Source organism: Microcaecilia unicolor, chromosome 1 (assembly GCF_901765095.1).
Source record: "Microcaecilia unicolor chromosome 1, aMicUni1.1, whole genome shotgun sequence".
Taxonomy (NCBI): Eukaryota; Metazoa; Chordata; class Amphibia; order Gymnophiona; family Siphonopidae; genus Microcaecilia; species Microcaecilia unicolor.
In genome coordinates, this window is record NC_044031.1 from 764,262,885 (window position 1) to 764,284,197 (window position 21,313).

Here is a 21,313-nt window from a genome sequence, read left to right on the forward strand (position 1 = left end):
TGGACTTGTCCTTTAGGAAACCGTCCAACCCCTTTTTAAACTCTGCTAAGCTAACCGCCTTCACCACATTTTCCGGCAATGAATTCCAGAGTTTAATTACACGTTGGGTGAAGAAAAATTTTCTCCGATTTGTTTTAAATTTACTACACTGTAGTTTAATCGCATGCCCCCTAGTCCTAGTATTTTTGGAAAGCGTGAACAGACGCTTCACATCCACCTGTTCCACTCCACTCATTATTTTATATACCTCTATCATGTCTCCCCTCAGCCTTCTCTTCTCCAAGCTGAATAGCCCTAGCCTCCTTAGTCTTTCTTCATAGGGAAGTCGTCCCATCCCCGCTATCATTTTAGTCGCCCTTCGCTGCACCTTTTCCAATTCTACTATATCTTTCTTGAGATGCGGCGACCAGAATTGAACACAATACTCAAGGTGCGGTCGCACCATGGAGCGATACAAAGGCATTATAACATCCTTACACCTGTTTCTCTGACTCGTTAGCTTTGAATACCATTTCTGGCACCGGTATCTCTCCCAAATCTTTCTTAGTGAAGATCAATGAAGAGAATTAATTTAATCTCTCTGCTATGGCTTTGTCTTCCCTGAGTGCCCCCTTTACCCCTTGGTTATTGTGTTAGTTCACTTTAAAGGCAATAAATAAGAACCAAAGACAGGAAAATAAGGTGACACCTTTTTTGTGGGTCTGACTGCATTTTTTGTCAGAATACTAAGAGGTAATGTTAAAACAATCCTGGAATGTAAGACCTTTGAAGGGATGGAGGAGTGGCCTAGTGGTTAGGGTGGTGGACTTTGGTCCTGAGGAACTGAGTTCAATTCCCAGCACAGGCAGCTCCTTGTGACTCTGGGCAAGTCACTTAACCCTCCATTGCCTGCCATGAGTGGGAAAGCGCGGGGTACAAATGTAACAAAAAAAAAATAATGAAATATTTTGACACCCACCACAGGATCTGGGTTTCCTGTCACATCATAAACCATGTAATTATACTGCTTTGTCACCTTCTGATTACCCATCCACCTATCCCTGTTTCTCATGTCCTCCCTCCACCTACACCTCTACTTTTCCCTCAAGACTGTCATTGAAATGCTTTTCGCTTTTCATTTTTCACTATATACATTTTTCACTTCTCATCTTTTGCTCAGGTCTGACCTGAAGAAGAAGGTTCTTCCTTTGAAAGCTTGTCAAAAAAATGTATTAAGTCAGTCCAATAAAAAGGTACCATGCAAAAGTGAAATCTTAGTAAGAAAGGATAACAATGTTTAAACTACAAAAAGGGTTTAGAATATTTAGAGATCATAGGATATCTTTTTCAGATGTGACAGCAGAAGGAGGAAGTTGCAACAAAAGAGCTTCCATAACCATAGCCATCAGGAGGTGTCTAGTGGAATCAATTAAGAACAATTAGCAGATCTTAATTGAAGTAGAAGCTAAATAGTTGTTACTTCAAAGTCAAAGGACAGTTATAAGACCTTTTAAATATTCAGGTCTTTGCTTGTAAATGAAAAAGCAGGAAGGTCTTAAGAACATAAGAATAGCCATACCGGGTCAGATTAATGGTCCATCTAGCCCAGTATCCTGCTTCCAACAGTGGCCAATTCAGGTCAAAAGTACTTGGCAGAAACCCAAATAGTAGCAACATTCCATGCTACTAATCCCAGGGCAAGCAGTGGCTTCCCCCATGTCTGTCTCAATAGCAGACTATGGACTTTTCCTCCAGGAACATGTCCAAACCTTTTTTAAACCCAGATACGCTAACCGCAGTTACTACATCTTCTGGCAAAGAGCTCCACAGCTTAACTATTTGCAGAGTGAAAAAAATATTTGCATGTAACTTCATTGAGTGTCCATTCTACACCACTCAAGATTTTGTAGACCGTAATCATATCTCTCAGCCGTCTCATTTCCAAACTGACGAGCCCTTACCCAAATGAGAGGAGTTCCATCCCCTTTATTATTTTGGTGGCTCTACTTTGAACTTTTTCTAATTCCGCTATATCTTTTTCTAAATACGGCAACCAGAACTGATCGCAGTACTCTAGGTGAGGTCACACCATGGAGCAATACAGAGGCATTACAGTATTCTCAATCTTATTTACCATCTCTTCCCTAATAATTCCTAGCATCATATTTGCTTTTTTGGCCACTGCCGGACACTGGGCAGCAGGGGCGTAGCCAGACTTTGGTGGGAGGGGGTCCAGAGCCCAAGGTGAGGGGGCACATTTTAGCCCCCCCTGGCGCCGCCACCGCCACCACCAACTTTGACCCCCCCCCTGCGGACGACCCTCTCGACCCCCCTCCCGATGGTAACCCTCCCCCACTGCCGCCTACCTTTGCTGGCGGGGGACCCCAACCCCCACCAGCCGAGGTCCTCTTCTTCCGGCGCAAACCTGATCTGCAAGGCTGATCTGCAAGGCTTCGTTCTGTTTCTGTGAGCCTTGCGCCGGAAGAAGAAGACCTTGGCTAGCGGGGGTTGGGGTCCCCCGCCAGCAAAGGTAGCCGATGGCTGGGGAGGGTTGGCGGCGGGAGGGGGGGGTCGAGAGAGTCGACGGCAGGAGGGTCCAGGGCCAAATCTATGGGGGCCTAGGTTCCAGGGCCAAATCTACGGGGGCCTAGGCCCCCGTGGCCCCACATAGCTACACCACTGCTGGGCAGATGTCAGCTTATTATCTACAATGAGACCTAGACCTTTTTCTTGGGTGCTGACCCTCAAGTTGGACCCCAGCATCAGGTAACTAAGATTTGGATTCTTCTTCCCATTGGGCATCATTTTGCATTTGTCCACATTAAATTTCATCTACTATTTGGTTATGCCCAGTCTTCCAATTTCCTAAGGTCTTCCTGCAATTTTTCACAGTCTGCTTGTGCTTTAACAACCTTGAATAGTTTTATGCCATTTGCAAATTTAATCACCTCACTTATCCTTCCAATTTCCATATCATTTATAAATATGTTAAATAGCGCCGTTCCCAGTACAGATCCCTGTGGCACTCCACTATTCACCCTTCTCCATTGAGAGAAATGGCCATTTAACCCCACCCTCTGTTTTCTAATATTCCAATGTTAACCTCCTCAATGAGGGACAGACAGAGAACCAGGGAGTCCTGAGGCAAACGCCGAATATTGCTTCTACATTGGTCTTTTCACTTCTAAAGAAAAGGAGGGGGAAGGGATTTTAGTATACTAAAGAGGTTATTATGGAAGCATCTCCATGTGTAAAGAGCATCATTTACATGTATAGATGGTGCTTTCAGAGAGCTGCTATTTTCAAAGTAGAGATCCATACCGGGAAGGTTTCAAGGGAGCCTGGCGGGGATGTGGGTACATAAGTACATAAGTACATAAGTAGTGCCATACTGGGAAAGACCAAAGGTCCATCTAGCCCAGCATCCTGTCACCGACAGTGGCCAATCCAGGTCAAGGGCACCTGGCACGCTCCCCAAACGTAAAAACATTCCAGACAAGTTATACCTAAAAATGCGGAATTTTTCCAAGTCCATTTAATAGCGGTCTATGGACTTGTCCTTTAGGAATCTATCTAACCCCTTTTTAAACTCCGTCAAGCTAACCGCCCGTACCACGTTCTCCGGCAACGAATTCCAGAGTCTAATTACACGTTGGGTGAAGAAAAATTTTCTCCGATTCGTTTTAAATTTACCACACTGTAGCTTCAACTCATGCCCTCTAGTCCTAGTATTTTTGGATAGCGTGAACAGTCGCTTCACATCCACCCGATCCATTCCACTCATTATTTTATACACTTCTATCATATCTCCCCTCAGCCGTCTCTTCTCCAAGCTGAAAAGGGTAGGGTATGGCTTGAGTGGACCACCCATCTTGTCCCCATCTATATATATCTGCACTTGGCTACATGGTAAGCCGTGTTGTAGAAAAGCATTAGCATCATATCTATGTTAGTTGAATGTTCTAATGCTACTTATTAGATGTTTCAGTAGTGTTATACTGATGTATTATAACTCTGTGATTTGAATTTCACCGCTGTTAAAAGTGTATATTTTTGATCCTGTTTCATGGTGGTCCTATTATTAGGTTTTAATTTGCTGTTCTCAAGTTTACTTCATTTATTGAATTCATGTTTATATTTAGACATTTTTACTATTGTTTTGCTGTTAAGAAAACTGTCAGTTTTATGTTTGTTTATTTATTTAGACTTTGTTCACACCTTTTTCAGTAGTAGCTCAAAGTGAGTTACATTCAGGTACTCTGGATATTTCTCTGTCCCAGGAGGGCTCACAATCTAAGTTTGTACCTGAGGCAATGGAGGGTTAAGTGACTTCCCAAGATCACAAGGAGCAGCAGTGGGATTTGAACCGGCCACCTCTGGATTGCCAGACTGGTATCCTAACCACTAGGCCACTCCTTCACTGTACAGTGCCTTGAGTGAATCTCTTCATAAAGGAAGTTAATAAATCCCAATAAATAAATAAATAAAAATCCACATGTGTGTTCCCTATATTGCAATGGAACACACGTATACGGGGAAATCATGTTCCCACTGGCTTTTTGAATTAGCTCCGAAGCACATACAGATGTTGAAATGTGCTCTTTACACAAGAGGTTAAAGCAGTGGTTCCCAAACCCGGTCCTGGAGGAACCCCAGCCAGGCAGGTTTTCAGGATATCCACAATGAATATTTAATGTGAAGATCTGCATGCAGCGGAGGCAGTGACTGCAAATCTCTCTCCTGAATATTCATTGTGGGTAAACTGAAAACCTGTGGGGCCTGGGTGCCTCTAGGACCAGGTTTGGGAACCACTGGCTTAAAGGACTAATTCTTCTTAATCCCCAGTTGTTTATTTCTGTCTCTAAAATGGAAAAAAATAATTGCAGCCTCAGTGCTTAACTGGTGGCAACTTATACATATAATTTTGCAAAATGGGCCGGCTTCACACGGATAAAACAGCTGGTCCCACTGGCAAATGCACGTGCTCTCCACATCTCCTTACGCTGAATTTTACATTCAGCACAGCCTTTTGTACAATATCACAGATTCTGATCTCAACATGTAAAATGGACCTTTAAAGATGTCTCAACGCTATCTGAAGCTAAACATGACTAAAACTGAACTTCTCATTTTCCCCCTAAACCCACCTCCCCTCTTCCCCCTTTCTCTGTCTCTGTTAATGGCTCTCACATCCTCCCTGTCTCCTCGGCTCGTAACCTTGGAGTCATCTTTGATTCCTCTCTCTCCTTCTCTGCACATATTCAACAGATTGCCAAAACCTGTCATTTCTTTATCTACAACATTAGCAAAATCCGCCCCTTCCTTTCTGAATACGCTACCAGAACCCTTATCCAAACCCTTGTCACCTCTCGCTTGGATTATTGCGATTTACTTCTCACTGGTCTTCTGCTCAGCCATCTCTCTCCTCTCCAATCTGTCCAAAATTTTGCGGCACGACTTATTTTCCGCCAGAATCGTTATACCCACACTAGCCCACTCCTCAAGCCACTTCACTGGCTCCCTGTCCGCTTCCGCATACAGTTCAAACTTCTCTTCCTGACCTTTAAATGCATCCATTCTGCAGCCCTCCATTACCTCTCCACTCTCATCTCTCCCTACATTCCTCCCCGTGAACTCCGTTCACTGGACAAATCTCTCTTGTCGTCCCCCTTCTCCTCCACTGCTAACTCCAGGCTTCGTTCCTTTTCCCTCGCAGCACCTTATGCCTGGAATAGACTTCCTGGACCTATATGTCTAGCTCCATCTCTACCTGCTTTCAAATCTATGCTGAAAACCCACCTTTTCACCACTGCGTTTGGCTCCTAACCACTACTCAATTACCTCCCCTTGTTCCTTCTCACCCAGTACTTCCCTCGCCCTTAATTGTCTTGTCTGTCTGTATTTTTTAGATTGTAAGCTCTTTTGAGCAGGGACTGTCTCTCTCTGTGTCAGGTGTTCAGCGCTGCGTGCGTCTGGTAGCGCTATACAAATGCTAATAATAATGTTAACATGCTCTAGATATCATACCCAGCTACGGGGTTGTGTAAATGCAGAATATCTCCACTGCACAAGTACACATTTTCCAGGGCACCTGTGTGATTGTAGGCTATAGCCCCCTATGTCATCTGAAGTCTTGCAGAAAGCTGCACCGCTTTCCATCAGCTCTTCCATGGTTGTGTTTTCCTTAACAATTAACTTTAGTGTGCTTTTCCAGTTTTACTATAGCAGTGCCGTAGCGAGGGCTAATGACACCCTGGGCGGGTCGCCGCTGCGCACCCCCCCCTGGGTGCAGCACAGCGTGACCCCCCCCCCTCTGCGGCGCACCCCCCCTCCAGAGCGAAACCCCCCCCCCGGACCGCATTCTTACCTGCGGGAGGGCTGATCCGCCCCGAGTGCACGTCACTCGGAGCTGCGTCGGCCCCGCTGGTTCCCTGCTCTCTCTGCCCCGGAACAGGAAGTAACCTGTTCCGGGCCAGAGACAGGAGGGAACCAGCGGGGCCGGCACCCCCCCCGAGCGCATGCACCCAGGGCGGACCGCCCCTCCCGCCCCCTTCCTACGCCACTGTACTATAGCAAAACTGCGCTATTGAATTAGACATGGGAAGAGCCACAGCTTGTCCCCGGGATCAGTAGCATGAATCTTGCTAATAGCTGGGATTGTTCCAGGTACATGTGACCTGAACTGGCCGCTGCTGGAAGCAGGATACTGGGCTAGATGGACCATTGGTCTGACCCACTATGGCTATTCTTATGCTCTTAAAGCAGATGTACTGTCCTGTCACCACAACAATCTTCATGCAACAGTGGCACGTTGGAAATCTGAATTTCTGTAACACTGCATTTTTTTCTGGTGAAAATGTAATCAGTTCTAGAGTAGGAAAACTGATCAATAATCTAGTACAGATTACTTTCCAAATATGAATAAACCACCACAGCACATATTAATCACAGATAAATAGTGACAAGTGCCTTGAAAAGTGCTTATTCTTGGACTGCCACAAGGGGGCAGCATTGTACAGTCAAATCTTACGTTGCGTGCAGTAGAGTCCGGCATAGCCTGGCGTGCAAAAGCATTCACCGTCGTAAGCACTGCAGAGCGCACCATTCTCACATCTACAGATCTGCGTACAGTCCAGGCCCCAGGATCCAGGAGGACAAGCTAGAGAGAAACAAAACAAATACCTCAAAACTAAATGATTAGTGCAATATTTAATCTCAAACAGAGATAAACTACTACTACTACTTAACATTTGTAGAGCGCTACTAGGGTTACGCAGCGCTGTATAGTTTAACAAAAATGACAATCCCTGCTCAAAAGAGCTTACAATCTAATACACCCGCGAAACCATATACAAGTTAACCAGTTCTCATCTGCACCTGAGCTTGGTAAAAGAAGTATTCCTTCTGCTCCGTGCATTCTCTGCAAAACTCCTTGATGGACCCTGAGGTGTGTGTGTGTGTGTGTGTGTGTGTGTGTGTATATATATACTAGACTTTTACGGGCTATTATAGGAAGGGGGGGTTGAAAGGCCCGCCCCCACCGCCGAGTTCGCCGCTGCCCCTCCCCCTCCGAGTTCGCGCACCCCCCCCACCGAGCCGTCACCACCCACCTTCCACCCGGCCGGGCCCTCGCTCCGCTATTGAAACAGCGAGGGTCCGGGAACGCAGCACTGAGCTCTGCTGAGCTGCCGACGTCGGCCTTCGTTCTTCTTCTCTGCCTGCAGCTGCCTGTCCCGCCCTCGTGTGACGTAACGTTGTTGAGGGCGGGACAGAGGCAGAGAAGAAGAAGGAAGGGCAATGTCGGCAGCTCAGCAGAGCTCAGTGCTGCGTTCCCGGACCCTCACTGTTTCAATAGTGGAGCGAGGGCCCGACCGGGTAGAAGGTGGGTGGTGGCGGCGACTCAGGTGGGGGGAGCGTTAGACGGCGGTGTCCCTCCCTCAGCAATGCGCAGTACAGACCCTCTGTGTTCCGCCCCCCGTCATCACGTATTGACGTGGGGGCGGGGCAGAGAAGGTCTGTACTGCGCATTTGCGAGTGAGTACGGTCACTCGCCGTTTATATGTTTGATATTGTCACCACTTCTCCGCCGCTTGGCACCGGGTTTTGTAGTCATTGTGGTGTGGGTTATCCTTTCTAGAAGAGTCAGGGGAGGAAGCTGGGAGCTGCAGTCCTTCAATAGTTCCCTCAAATGTCTGCCTTTCCAGTGTCTCGTTCTGGCTTCCCGGGTTCTAGATCTGCCTGGCCCCTCATATTTGTCATAATATATATCTATCTATAATATTTTCCCCTCTTTGAGTGACATATACCACTGCACGATGAGGGTCAACAGCAACACCAAATGCCAGTGAAGGATTCAGAAAAGTTTGGCCAGCTCACATCCAGCTTGTACAGCTGTTCCTTGCTTAAGGCATATTTAGGGTTTTAATTCAGTGTTTCTGTATTTTAGCCATCAGCCCCTTTCTCCTACCTGCCCCATTTTTCTACCCTGCATCAGCCCACTTCCGAGCCCCACCTGCCCCCTCTCTTAGCTCCCCTTTTCCCCATTCCCAATATCAGACTAGCCGCTCTCAAGACAAATCCCTCCTTTCAGTACCCTTCTCCACCACTGCCAACTCCAGGCTCCGCCCTTTCTGCCTTGCCTCACCCCATGCTTGGAATAATCTCCCTGAGCCCATACGCCAGGCCCCTTCCCTGCCCATCTTCAAATCCCTGCTAAAAGCCCATCTCTTCAATGTCGCCTTTGGCACCTAACCACTACTCAAGAAATCTAGACTACCCCAACTTGTCATTTCGTCCTTTAGATTGTAAGCTCCTTTGAGCAGGGACTGCCCTCTTTTATTAAATTGCACAGCGTTGCGTAACCCTAGTAGCGCTATAGAAATGTCAAGTAGTAGTAGTAGTAGTAGTATCAACTCCCTGCTCTTTAGTAATGGAAGCAGCTCTTCCACTGCCGCTGCTCTGCTTCTAGTCACGAAACTGGAAGTAGATAATCTAGATAGTCCCTTGAGCAGGGACTGTCCTTCCATGTTAAATTGTACAGCACTGCATAACCCTAGTAGCGCTATAGAAATGTCAAGTAGTAGTAGTAGTAGTAGTATCAACCCCCTGCTCTTTAATAATGGGAGCAGCTCTTCCACTGCCGCTGCTCTGCTTCTAGTCACGAAACTGGAAGTAGATAATCTAGATAGTCCCTTGAGCAGGGACTGTCCTTCCGTGTTAAATTGTACAGCGCTGCGTAACCCTAGTAGCGCTATAGAAATGTCAAGTAGTAGTAGTAGTAGTAGTATCAACCCCCTGCTCTTTAATAATGGGAGCAGCTCTTCCACTGCCGCTGCTCTGCTTCTAGTCACGAAACTGGAAGTAGATAATCTAGATAGTCCCTTGAGCAGGGACTGTCCTTCCGTGTTAAATTGTACAGTGCTGCGTAACCCTAGTAGCGCTTTAGAAATGTTAAGTAGTAGTAGTAGTAAATACACAGTGCTGGAGACCCAGACCCAGACCCATTTGACCCATTTAAAACTCACCTCTTCAATGCTGCTTTCGGCACCTAACCTTTCGTGAAATATAGTATGCCCTATCAGACGGACTCCACACTTGTCTTTAGATTGTACACCTGTCTTTTAGATTGTAAGCTCCTTGAGCAGGGACTGTCCTTCCATGTTAAATTGTACAGCGCTGCGTAACCCTAGTAGCGCTTTAGAAATGTCAAGTAGTAGTAGTAGTAGTAGTAGTAGTAGTAGACTAGAGGCAGAGTGGCAGCAGTGAAAGAGATGTTTCTGGCATTCTCCTAAGGACTCCAAACAGCAAGGCAGCTGGGGAGGGCGAAAGCCAGTGGAGTGTCACGATCCAGGGTCGGCATAATGGGTACGCATTGGCAGCTTTTGCCACCCTCAAATGTTGGCGCCCCCTGCCATGTTCACTCCGCTTACCACGTTGTGCTGGCCCTGTGATCGTTAAGAGCACACCACTGTTTGTGCAGGTGAACAACTGGGGGAGCAGAAGGGTAGAAATAGTGCAGATATTTGTGAAAATCAGATATTATATGAGAGTTGTTTTACTCCCCTGCCTAACCAGTGCCCTGGTGTAGCCTCTTTAACTGCAGAAAAACTTCATATTTTGTGGAAACCGACAAGTACTTTTAACCTGCTCTGAAGGGACAAATTTTGGCCTATAAAAAGCAGGTCTATCTTTGCCCGCTAAGCCGTGGCCGGTTAATTCTGAATATCGGGCGGGTTATTTATTTATTAGGACTTATTTACCGCCTCTTTGAAGGAATTCACTCAAGGCGGTGTACAGTAAGAATAGATCAAACATGAGCAGGAGGCAATTAGAGCAGTAAAAATATTCGAACAACAATACAAAGTATGGCATGGTATACCACTTGCAATGACAACACAATATGTACTAGAACATTATAATTGGTAGTGAAGGGTAAGGCAAAGTTGTAACATATAGATGAGTAAGAAAGTAGGAAGAATTAGAAAGTAAGGTGACTGATTTGAAGAAAGTTGCAAGTGAGGTCAGAGAGATGGTTAAATATGATCTCAGCTAGGGTAGGAGTGGATAAACATGTCCCGCTGAGGTATGTGCAGCCCGAGTCACTCCTTGTGTATGTGAGTGAGACTAACAAGTTAGTTACTTCTTCCATTAAAGGCTTGGTTGAAGAGCCAAGCTTTCACCTGCTTCCTGAAGTAGAGATAGTCTTGTGTTAAGCGGAGCCTTTCAGGCAATGCATTCCAGAGTGTGGGGGCTACTCCGGAGAAGGCTCGCTTGCGGGTATCACATTGTGTAATGTGTTTTGAAGAAGGTGTTGTCAGCGCTGTGTACATCTAGTAGCGCTATAGAAATGATAAGTAGTAGTAGTAGTAGTAGGGATACCCCTTGGGAGGACTTTAGTGTCCTTGGAGGTGTGTGGAGGATCTTCCTATTCTTCAGGCGTATATGTGCTTAGTATTCTGTAACACATGCATACAAACAGGACCTAGCTTTAGGCATCCTGTTATTGAATTAGGGGGGTATATGGTTTACATAAAATTGAATGTAAATGGCTGTGGGAACTGGAGGTAGAGCGGAGCTCTGGTTCCCCCCCCCCCCCCAAAAAAAAATGTGTTCTGTTGCTCCTGAGGGAGGGGAGGGTAGAGAGAAGGGGGAATGCTAGATAGGGAGGAGAGAGAATCGAGAAAGGAGATGCTGGACTGGGGGGGGGGGGGGGGGAAAGGAGGGGACGCCAGAGACCCCAGCACCAGCCCTGAGCGAGCATACATTTGGGGGAAATTTCAGGGAAAAACTTGACCACTCTGTGCCTCGATTTAGCCAGCTGTGCTTATTATAAGCATAAACACGAAGCTGCCCCGAGACTATTTTGTGTGTGATGTCTTTATTCCTTTATCTGACGGTCTACAGGGCAAAGCAGGGTCTTTGCAATTCTTTACCGCCAACTCAGTTTATTTCTCCTTGTTGTACTGAAAATGAGTAACTCGCTGTGTTCGTTTTGAATAAGAAACAAATCTGTTTAGAGCAGACAGAGAAAGTAAATCATTCTGTACGATAGGAAAGCACCGACTGACCAAACGCTCCGCTCTCCCTTCCCCGTGGCTCCTGATAAAAATTCAAAGCAAAAACTAATCCCCAATGTGCAGGGCAGAGATAATATTTACCTGTGCATTTCATGCACTACTTGGGGGAACGAGTCCTGGTATCGGCGACCCCCTTCCTCTCCCCACTGCTGCAGTTCACGGTGTGACTCTTTTGGGCTAAGCGTGAAATGTAATGGCCTGACTCTGTTTTTGCACAATATGAAGGGAAAGGAGTAAACGGAGCTTATTCCCAACGGTTAAATCCCTGACTAGAAGGCTAAGGATTAAGCCTCATTTGAAAAATAATCAAAAGTTTAGGACCTCTGGGAGAGAGTCCTCGAACTGTAATGAAGTAAAGAAAAGCATTAATGAAATATTACCAACTAAAGAAAGCTTCATTATGAAATTTTCTTCATTTTCATCAGTAGAATCTCTCTCCATCCTCCTGCTCCTTACACATAGCCTCTGTACGTCCTCCCTTCTGGTCCTCATCAGGGCATCATCATGATTAGTCGCTTTCCCCTTCTTTCTTTTCTGACCCCTAGTGTCAGCTCTGACAAAAACAAGCATGCTATAATGCCGTTGTATCGCTCCATGGTGCGACCGCACCTCGAATATTGTGTCCAATTCTGGTCGCCGCATCTCAAAAAAGATATAAAGGAATTGGAGAAGGTGCAGAGAAGGGCGATGAACATGATAAAAGGGATGGAACGACTTCCCTATGAGGAAAGGCTGAGAAGGTTAGGGCTCTTCAGCTTGGAGAAAAGGCGGCTGAGGGGTGATATGATAGAAGTCTACAAGATAATGAGCGGAGTAGAGCGGACAGATGTGAAGCGTTTCTTTACACTTTCAAACAATAATAGAACCAGGGGACACAAGATGAAGCTAGAATATGATAGATTTAAAACAAATAGGAGAAAGTTTTTCTCGCTCCATGGTGCGACCGCACCTCGAATATTGTGTTCGATTCTGGTTGCCGCATCTCAAAAAAGATATAAAGGAATTGGAGAAGGTGCAGAGAAGGGCGACGAAAATGATAAAGGGAATGGAACGACTTCCCTATGAGGAAAGGCTGAGAAAGTTAGGGCTCTTCAGCTTGGAGAAAAGGCGGCTGAGGGGTGATATGATAGAAGTCTACAAGATAATGAGCGGAGTAGAGCGGACAGATGTGAAGCGTTTCTTTACACTTTCAAACAATAATAGAACCAGGGGACACAAGATGAAGCTAGAATATGATAGATTTAAAACAAATAGGAGAAAGGTTTTCTCGCTCCATGGTGCGACCGCACCTCGAATATTGTGTTCGATTCTGGTTGCCGCATCTCAAAAAAGATATAAAGGAATTAGAGAAGGTGCAGAGAAGGGCGACGAAAATGATAAAGGGAATGGAACGACTTCCCTATGAGGAAAGGCTGAGAAGGTTAGGGCTCTTCAGCTTGGAGAAAAGGCGGCTGAGGGGTGATATGATAGAAGTCTACAAGATAATGAGCGGAGTAGAGCAGACAGATGTGAAGCGTTTGTTTACACTTTCAAACAACAATAGAACCAGGGGACACAAGATGAAGCTAGAATATGGTAGATTTAAAACTCAGCGTGTAGTTGGACTCTGGAACTCGTTGCCAGAGAATGTAGTGACAGCAACTGGCCTTACGGAGTTTAAAGGGGGTTTGGACAGATTCCTGAGGGAAAAGTCCATTGAACATTATTAAAAATTAATTTTTTTTTTTTTTTTTGGGGGGGGGGGGGGGGGTGCCGGGTTCTTGAAGCCTGGATTGGCTGCTGTCGGAGACAGGATGCTGGGCTTGATGAACCCTTGGTCTTTTCCCAGTATGGCGGTACTTATGTACTTATGTACTCTTATTACAATCGTTCATTCACTCATATTGAGTAACCCCCCCTCCCCTCCCCTCCTGTAACAATGTGCATTTGCATAACAGCTCCATCAGACTTCCAACATCTAAGGCCTTGTTTCTTGGCCCTCCCTTGCTCATTGTACGACCTCATTCCTCTTGTAACATTACATATTTCGCACAAGCATTACAGCAGCTTCCGGATGCCCCTACTTAAAAAGTCACTCCCATCCCCTGCAGCCCCACCCTGAGTAGTAAAGCAGGAAAGGAGATGCAGGTTCACGACAGAAGCTGTCAAGAGGATGGATTACTTACATTCGGAGCAGTCTTGCCCAATCCAACCCGGGAAACACTGGCAAGATCCATCGATAGGGTCACAGGTACCATTCTTGGTGCAGGAACAGACATTAGCGCAGTCCTTTCCGAACCTCCCGCTGGCACATGCTACGGAGAGAGAGAGAGAGCAGAGACTGCACAGGAGCAGAAACTAGGATTCCCAGCTTGGGGTCACATGAGGAAAGATTGCAAACGTCTATAACAAAGAGAGTGTCTCCAAAAATCACACACTAGAAACTGAGAGACTACGAACCTCTGCTTCGAGGTCCTGATACAAGAGAGACGCAACACTTTCCGATGAACTTTTATCAAACTGCGTTAAGCACTTAGGGTCGGATTCAGCGAATGACGTTCATAATTCGGCGCTGAAAGGGGTTCTAGAACAGACGTTCTGGGATCGACGCCCTTTATGGAACAGTGCATAGCGCTGGGATCCGGACCAGTTACAGCGACTGAAACCAGGTGCAAATCCTGGCCTGCTAGCTGCACGTGGATCCAGGCTATTCTATGACACTGAGCGCATTTTAAGAGAACGCCCCTGACCTGCCCATGCTTCTCTCCTGGCCACGCCCCCTTTGCAGATCTGTGCAGACACACAGACGCTATTCTGTAAATCAGCACTTGTGTTCTTGCACAGGTCTGAGATTTCGGTGTTGAAAATTTAGTGCGGACATAAGCGACTAATGTTTAGCGCTATAGATAGTGTTCCTCTGTTTAATATGTGGTTTACACGTGGTAACTGTTAGCACAGAGCCCTGGTAATTTAGCAGTTGCAGCGCAATAAACCACATGTTAAGTGCTTTTTGTGTCAGAGGGTGTGTCATGGGCAGAGAGAGGACCTGGAAGCAGGGGCGTAGCCACACCTCGGAGGGAGGGGGGCCAGAGACCGAGGTCAGGGGGCACTGTTTAGCTGCCTCCCCCCGCCGCCAACCCCCCCACCACTTTGGACCCTCCCCGCCGCCGCAACCGCAAACCCCCCCGCCACTGCCCGCCCCGCCGCCGGTACCTTGTTTGCTGGCGGGAGTCCCCAATTCCCGCCAGCCGAAGAGTCTTCTTCAGCGCCTTCGTTGTGGGATCATCTGTTTCTGACGCCTTACGTCCTGCATGGGGCTACATGCACAGTGCAGGACGTAAGGTGTCAGAAACAGATGATCACACTACGAAGGTGCCAGAGTCGATCGGCGCTGAAGAAGACTCTTTGGCTGGTGGGGTTTGGGGACCCCCGCCAGAAAATAAGGTACCTAATGCGGCGGCGGGGTGGGGGTGGGTCAAATGTAGAGTGGGCTAGGGCGTAATCTGTGGGGGCCCATGCCCCCGTGGCCCCACATAGCTACGCCCCTGCGTGGAAGGTGTTTGGCAGTAAAAACGCAGCACTTACCAGATGCTAACACGCGGTTAACATGGGACCTCTTACCGCCTTCTACATAGCAGGTACCATGCATTAATGTGAATGATAACGCATAAGCTGCAATTGAAAATACTGGGAGCGCCCCCTATAGGTGCTGTGCAGTAAAGTCCTGTGTTAAGCCATGGTAACTGCAAATTTTACCATGAGGATCCATGATTCTTTTATTCAGGGAAATGTAGATACCATCCTCCTGAGTTCACCTTATTTTATTTATCGGGATTTATTAACCACCTTTATGAAGAGATCCGCCCAAGGCGGTGTACAGTAGATACAGTTTACAGATAACATAAAACTTACAATTTTGTTAACAGCATAACAGTAAAAATGGCCAAACATGTCTGTCTGTCTGTCTGTATTATTATTATATATTATATTATATTATATTATATTATATTATATTAGTATATGTCTGTCTGTGTTATTTAGATTGTAAGCTCTTTTGAGCAGGGACTGTCTCTTTATGTCAGGTGTTCAGCGCTGCGTGCGTCTGGTAGCGCTATACAAATGCTAATAATAATAATAATAAATGAAGTAAACTTGAGAACAGTAAATTGAAACCTAGTAATAGGACTACCATGAAACAGGATCAAAAATATACACTTTGAACAGCAGTGAAATTCAAATCACAGAGTTATAATACGTCAGTATAACACTAATGAAACATCTAATAAGCAGCATTAGAACATTCAACTAACATAGATATGATGCTAAAGATTTTCTACAACACGGCTTACCATATACCTGAGAGCAGTGGAGTAGCTATGGGGGGCCATGGGAGCCTGGCTCCCCCCCCCCCAAAACTGGCTCCGGTGCCCCTGGTTTGGCTAACGGGGGTCCCCAACCCCCGCCAGCTAAGGCGTCTGTCTCGCGTCTTACATTGCCTGGCCGCAGTGAACCATTTTCTGGGTCCTTCCGGCTTGCACGCATCACCGTCAACCCTTCTCCACCCTCCCATCCTAGCTCATTGTCACGTCTGTGGCTGTGACCACCCTCAGACTTACCTTATTTCTGGGGGTCAGCTTCTAAGCTGGCTTCTGCCTATCCTTTCTGGAGTAGTTTTCCTTCTGTGTGCTGGCTGCTTCCAGCATGGCTCTAATTACTCCACTCTACTGCACCTGAGGGTGCTGCTTGAGTTAGCTCTACCTCTGTCTCCAGCCTGGCTCTGTTTGCTCCTCTGTGCTGCACTTAGGTATTCTAAGTCTCTCTGTGTTCTGTGTGCGCTCTGCCTGCTCCTTGGTTGGTGCTCCTCTCACCCGCTGGTGGCCAGAGCCAGTGGCTGCCATAGTTTGTCTTGCTGTTCCTGTCCGTTCCAGACTTTAGCCCAGTCCAGTCCGGTTCTTCCAGGCTGCTGGACTTGTCTCTCTTGTTTGTGCCTGGACAGCCTCCGTAGTGGCTTACTGATGGCTGCAGCTGCTCCTCAGGTGTTGAAGGGCTTTATTAATCACTTAGAGACTGCAGCCTTTGCCTTTGCATCGTCTAAGGTCCCTGGTATGTTAGAGTGCTCTGTGCACTGCTACCTTGTCCAGTTCAGTGTGAGTTTCTAGCTTGGTACTAGTAGCTTGGGCATAGCTTTCTTGTTAGCTTGTGTACAGCTTTACTTGTTTTCTTGTGTTTAGCTTTCTGGTTTTCCCGTGTGTGTTTTCCTTTGCTTCTGGAGCTTCAGCCCTAGTCCTGTCCGCTGCCAGTACTCCTTGCTACTGGAGCTCCAGCCATAGTCTTGCTACTTGACCTGACCATTGCCTGAAACTGACTACTCTCTGCCTGAACCCCGATACTTGCTGCCTGCTGCCTGACCCGACTTCTACTTGAACCCGGATATTCTCTGCCTGTGGCCAGACATGACTATTGCCAGATTCCGGACATTCCCTGCCTGTCTGCCTTGCTTTCGCCTAGGTGCCTGGGGGCACTTCTGTATCCTGATTCCTGTTGTTCCTGCTTGCTAGTTCCAGTTCCGGTTTTCCTGTAAGCCCTGCCGGCTGCCCGAACCTGAGGGCTCAACCTTCAGGGAACGGTGGCTAAGCGTAGGTGAAGCCTAGGTCCAGTGTGTTTCTGTCCAGCAGGTTCCGGTCCCGTGTGTTCCAGTCCAGTGGGCTCCACTCCAGTGTGTACCAGTCCAGTGGGTTCCAGTCCAGTGCGCACCCATCCGATGCATTCCAGTCCTGTGTATTCCAGTGCGGAACTCCAGTCCAGGGTTCCAGTCCAGCCTTGCCTCATCTCTGCTTTGAAGGTGACCTTGCCTGCCACTGCCGCTCCACGGTAGTGGTCCAAGGGCTCACAAACCAGTGCTTCCAGGGAAGAAGCCTGACACTCTTTGGAGCTGCAGGTGCTCGTGCTCGCCAGCCGCAGCTATGCAGCGTGCGAATGAATGAAGGAAGCGGGGGTTTTCTGAGCACGTTGCTGTATAAGAAACGAGAGACGGAGAAGGGGAGAGTGCGACTGATGGGGTAAAATCACCAATATTCATATTTAATAATAATCATCATAATAATAATGGTGGAACAGGAGCGGCAGCAGTGGTGTCTCAGGTGCGGGGAGGGCAGGATAAGCGTGTGTGGAATGCATATGTGTGTGAGGTACCGGTACCCGTTATTCGAAGGCGAGGGGGTGGGAGAGGGGGTTTAAAAGAATAAAATGTTGTTTCTGGCTCTTTTTCTCTGATGCGTGTGCAATGTGTGGGAAAGGCTCGGGCTTTGGTGGGTAGGAGACATTTTGTTTCTTGTTTTTTTTTTTCGTGCTGGCCTGGACTGATGGTACCTTGGGGGATTCTCTCATGTTGGCAGTGACTGAGCTGTCTCTGGGTTGTCACACCATGGAGAAATGCTGGCTTTGTTGTCCGTTGCTCTTTTGTGGAGCTCTGGGAGGTTGGTTGGTTGCTGTAGGGAGAGCCGGGATCAGTTGCACTTTTTGGCCGCGCTGGTTTTCTGGGGTACTGTTACTATTTTGTCGTTTTGATGAGGGAATCTCGAGCATATATGTGACCGGGAAGTGCTTGTGTATATGCGGAAGCTGAGAAAAGGCATCAAGTTCATCTTCCTTCAGTCCGAATTGTATGTCTTGATTGTTTTAGTATCTAGGATTTCTTTTTTTTTTTTTTTAGTTCAAATCAAGGTTATTTTCACATTATTGTTAAACTTGAAATGCCATCAATGGTATCACTAAGGATCAAAATGGCTCCCTTCACGTTGTAAAGTGTTGTATAACGTGTTGGTTGTGTCAAAAAGTTTCCAGTATCATGCCGTTGCTATCTTTTCAGCTCATACTCATTCATTTGCGCAAAGGGCTGGTACTGGTGTTTAATGCCTCCTAGAATGGCTGTGAGCCCCACTACCCAACGTTATCTGATTGGTGCCCTGTCCGGTTTTCAGCGCTGTGCTCGCATGCTCAGTTTCATTAAAACGAGCTTGCAGGGCGTTGAAAACAGACAAACGCTTTAGGTGGTGGGGGTTGGGGACCCCCGCCAGCTAAGGTGCGGCGGGGGAGGGGGCAGGCAGTGGTGGTGGTGGTGGGAGGGTGGCCAAAATGTGCCCCCCCAACCTTGGGGTCTGGCTACGCCCCTGTCTGACAGCCCAAATCCAGATGTATAGATGGGGACAAGATGCATGGTACAGAGTCAGTTGGGATAAATAGATGGATGGCTTAACTCGAGGCAAGTTCATTGTATAGTTAAGCAAGAGATAAGGAATTAATCTAAGTTACAGTGTGTGTAGCAAGCTAGTCCAGGTGCAGAATGAGTGTATATTTATTTATTTAGATTTTGCTCACACCTTTTTCAGTAGTGGCTCAAGGTGAGTTACATTCAGGTACACTGGGTATTTCTCTGTTCCAGGAGGGCTCACAATGTAAGTTTGTACCTGAGGCAATGGAGGGTTAAGTGACTTGCCCAAGATCACAAGGAGAAGTGGTGGGATTTGAACTGGCCACCTCTGGATTGTAAAACTGGTGCTCTAACCACTAGGCCACTCCTCCTATTGGAGATTCTAGATGGAATGTTGCTACTCTTTGAGATTTTGCATGGAATCTTGTCACTCTTTAGGATTCCGGAATCTTGCTATTCTTTGGGGTTCTACATGGAATGTTGCTACTCTGTGGGATTCTGCATGGAATCTTGTCACTCTTTAGGATTCCAGAATCTTGCTATTCTTTGGAGTTCTACATGGAATGTTGCTACTCTGTGGGATTCTGCATGGAATCTTGTCACTCTTTAGGATTCCAGAATCTTGCTATTCTTTGGAGTTCTACATGGAATGTTGCTACCCTTTGGGATTCTGCATGGAATCTTGTCACTCTTTAGGATTCCAGAATCTTGCTATTCTTTGAGGTTCTACATGGAATGTTGCTACTCTGAGATTTTGCATGGAATCTTGTCACTCTTTAGGATTCCGGAATCTTGCTATTTTTTGGGGTTCTACATGGAATCTTTTCACTCTTTAGGATTCCAGAATCTTGCTATTCTTTGGGGTTTTACATGGAATGTCACTACTCTTTGAGATTCTGCATGGAACCTTGTCACTCTTTAAGATTCCGGAATCTTGCTATTATTTGGGGATCTACATGGAATGTTGCTACTCTTTGAGATTCTGCATGGAATCTTATCACTCTTTAGGATTCCAGAATCTTGCTATTCTTTGGGGATCTACATGGAATGTTGCTACTCTTTGAGATTCTGCATGGAATCTTATCACTCTTTAGGATTCCAGAATCTTGCTATTCTTTGGGGTTCTACATGGAATGTTGCTATTTTTTGGGGTTCTACATGGAATCTTGTCACTCTTTAGGATTCCAGAATCTTGCTATTCTTTGGGGTTCTACATGGAATGTTGCTACTCTGTGGGATTCTGCAAGCTACTTGTGACCTGGATTGGCCACTGTTGGAAGCAGGATACTGGGCTAGATGGACCATTGGTCCGACCCAGTTTGGCTATTCTTATGTTCTTAAGCTGGGAGCAATTCAGCAACATGCTAATAAGAGAGATGCTGCATATACTTTTACACTGTGGTGAAAAACTTGAGAGTTACAAGGGTTTGTAGGGCAAATGCAACAGACACAATTAACTGCTAGATCACAGAAGCAGCATGCTGCAGACAGCTTAAGGAAGAGGGGGAGCCACTAGCCCAGCATGCTTAGAGAATCAGGCAAGCCAACAGAAACATTCCCACAAGACACTGGGATCTGGGACATGTGCTCTGAAAGAGCCTATTACACAGGGGCCTACAGGATTACAGGGATTTGTAGTCTTATCCATTTTAAAGATACAGGCACTGCAATCTGTTACAATTTTCAACATATTCACTTAAACAACAAACAGCCTGTCTGCATGCAAATGGGGGCAAAACAGGATAAGTTATCCACTGAAAGTTCAACTGGCATTTTTAGCATTCACACTTCAGTATTCAGCTCTGTCAAATATTCACATATGGTAATTTTAAACAAATAACTTATCCCTTGAAAGTTACTGAATAGCTGTCCAGCTGAATCTCATCCTCTTAGTGTTAAACAGATATATTTACATAGTAACATAGTAGATGACGGCAGAAAAAGACCTGCACGGTCCATCCAGTCTGCCCAACAAGACAACTCATGTGTGCTACTTTTGTGTATACCCTACTTTGATTTGTACCTGTGCTCTTCAGGGCACAGACCGTGTAAGTCTGCCCAGCACTAGCCCCGCCTCCCAACCACCGGCTCTGGCACAGACCATATAAGTCTGCCCAGCACTATCCCCGCCTCCCACCACCGGCTCTGGCACAGACCGTATAAGTCTGCCCAGCGCTATCCCTGCCTCCCAACCTCCAGTCCCGCCTCCCACCACTGGCTCTGGCACAGACCGTATAAGGCTGCCCCGCACTATCCCCGCCTCCCAACCTCCAGCCCCGCCTCCCACTACCGGCTCTGCTATCCAATCTCGGTTAAAAGAAGCTGCATCTCACCTCCCTCAGCAGCATTCGGAAAACTGCTTTGCTATAAACTACTATGTGCCTGGGAGTAGTATGACATGGTAAAACATCATAGACTAACTTCCGAACAAGAAACTGCTCCAGTCTCAGAAGCTCGTGTACATCCCAACTGGAGAAGTCTTACATTGCTTGGAAGGAAGGTATCGCAGCCTGGCACAGCGGAGGGTTCACTTTTCCCCAGGATGTACAAAGAATTCTGCACTGTGGGA

The 21,313-nt window shown here is 46.8% G+C and overlaps 1 protein-coding gene across 2 annotated transcripts in view; it reads right to left on the minus strand.

Annotated features, from left to right (window-relative positions):
• Positions 1–21,313, minus strand: part of MEGF11 (multiple EGF like domains 11) — a 610,695-nt gene that overhangs the window by 62,524 nt on the left and 526,858 nt on the right. For both annotated transcript variants that reach the window (XM_030189787.1, XM_030189786.1), the window contains exons 16-17: positions 13,721–13,849; positions 7,010–7,138 (exon numbers count right to left, since the gene is read on the minus strand). In XM_030189787.1, coding sequence (XP_030045647.1) covers positions 7,010–7,138; positions 13,721–13,849 — 258 coding nt within the window. The remainder of the gene's footprint in view (positions 1–7,009; positions 7,139–13,720; positions 13,850–21,313) is intronic.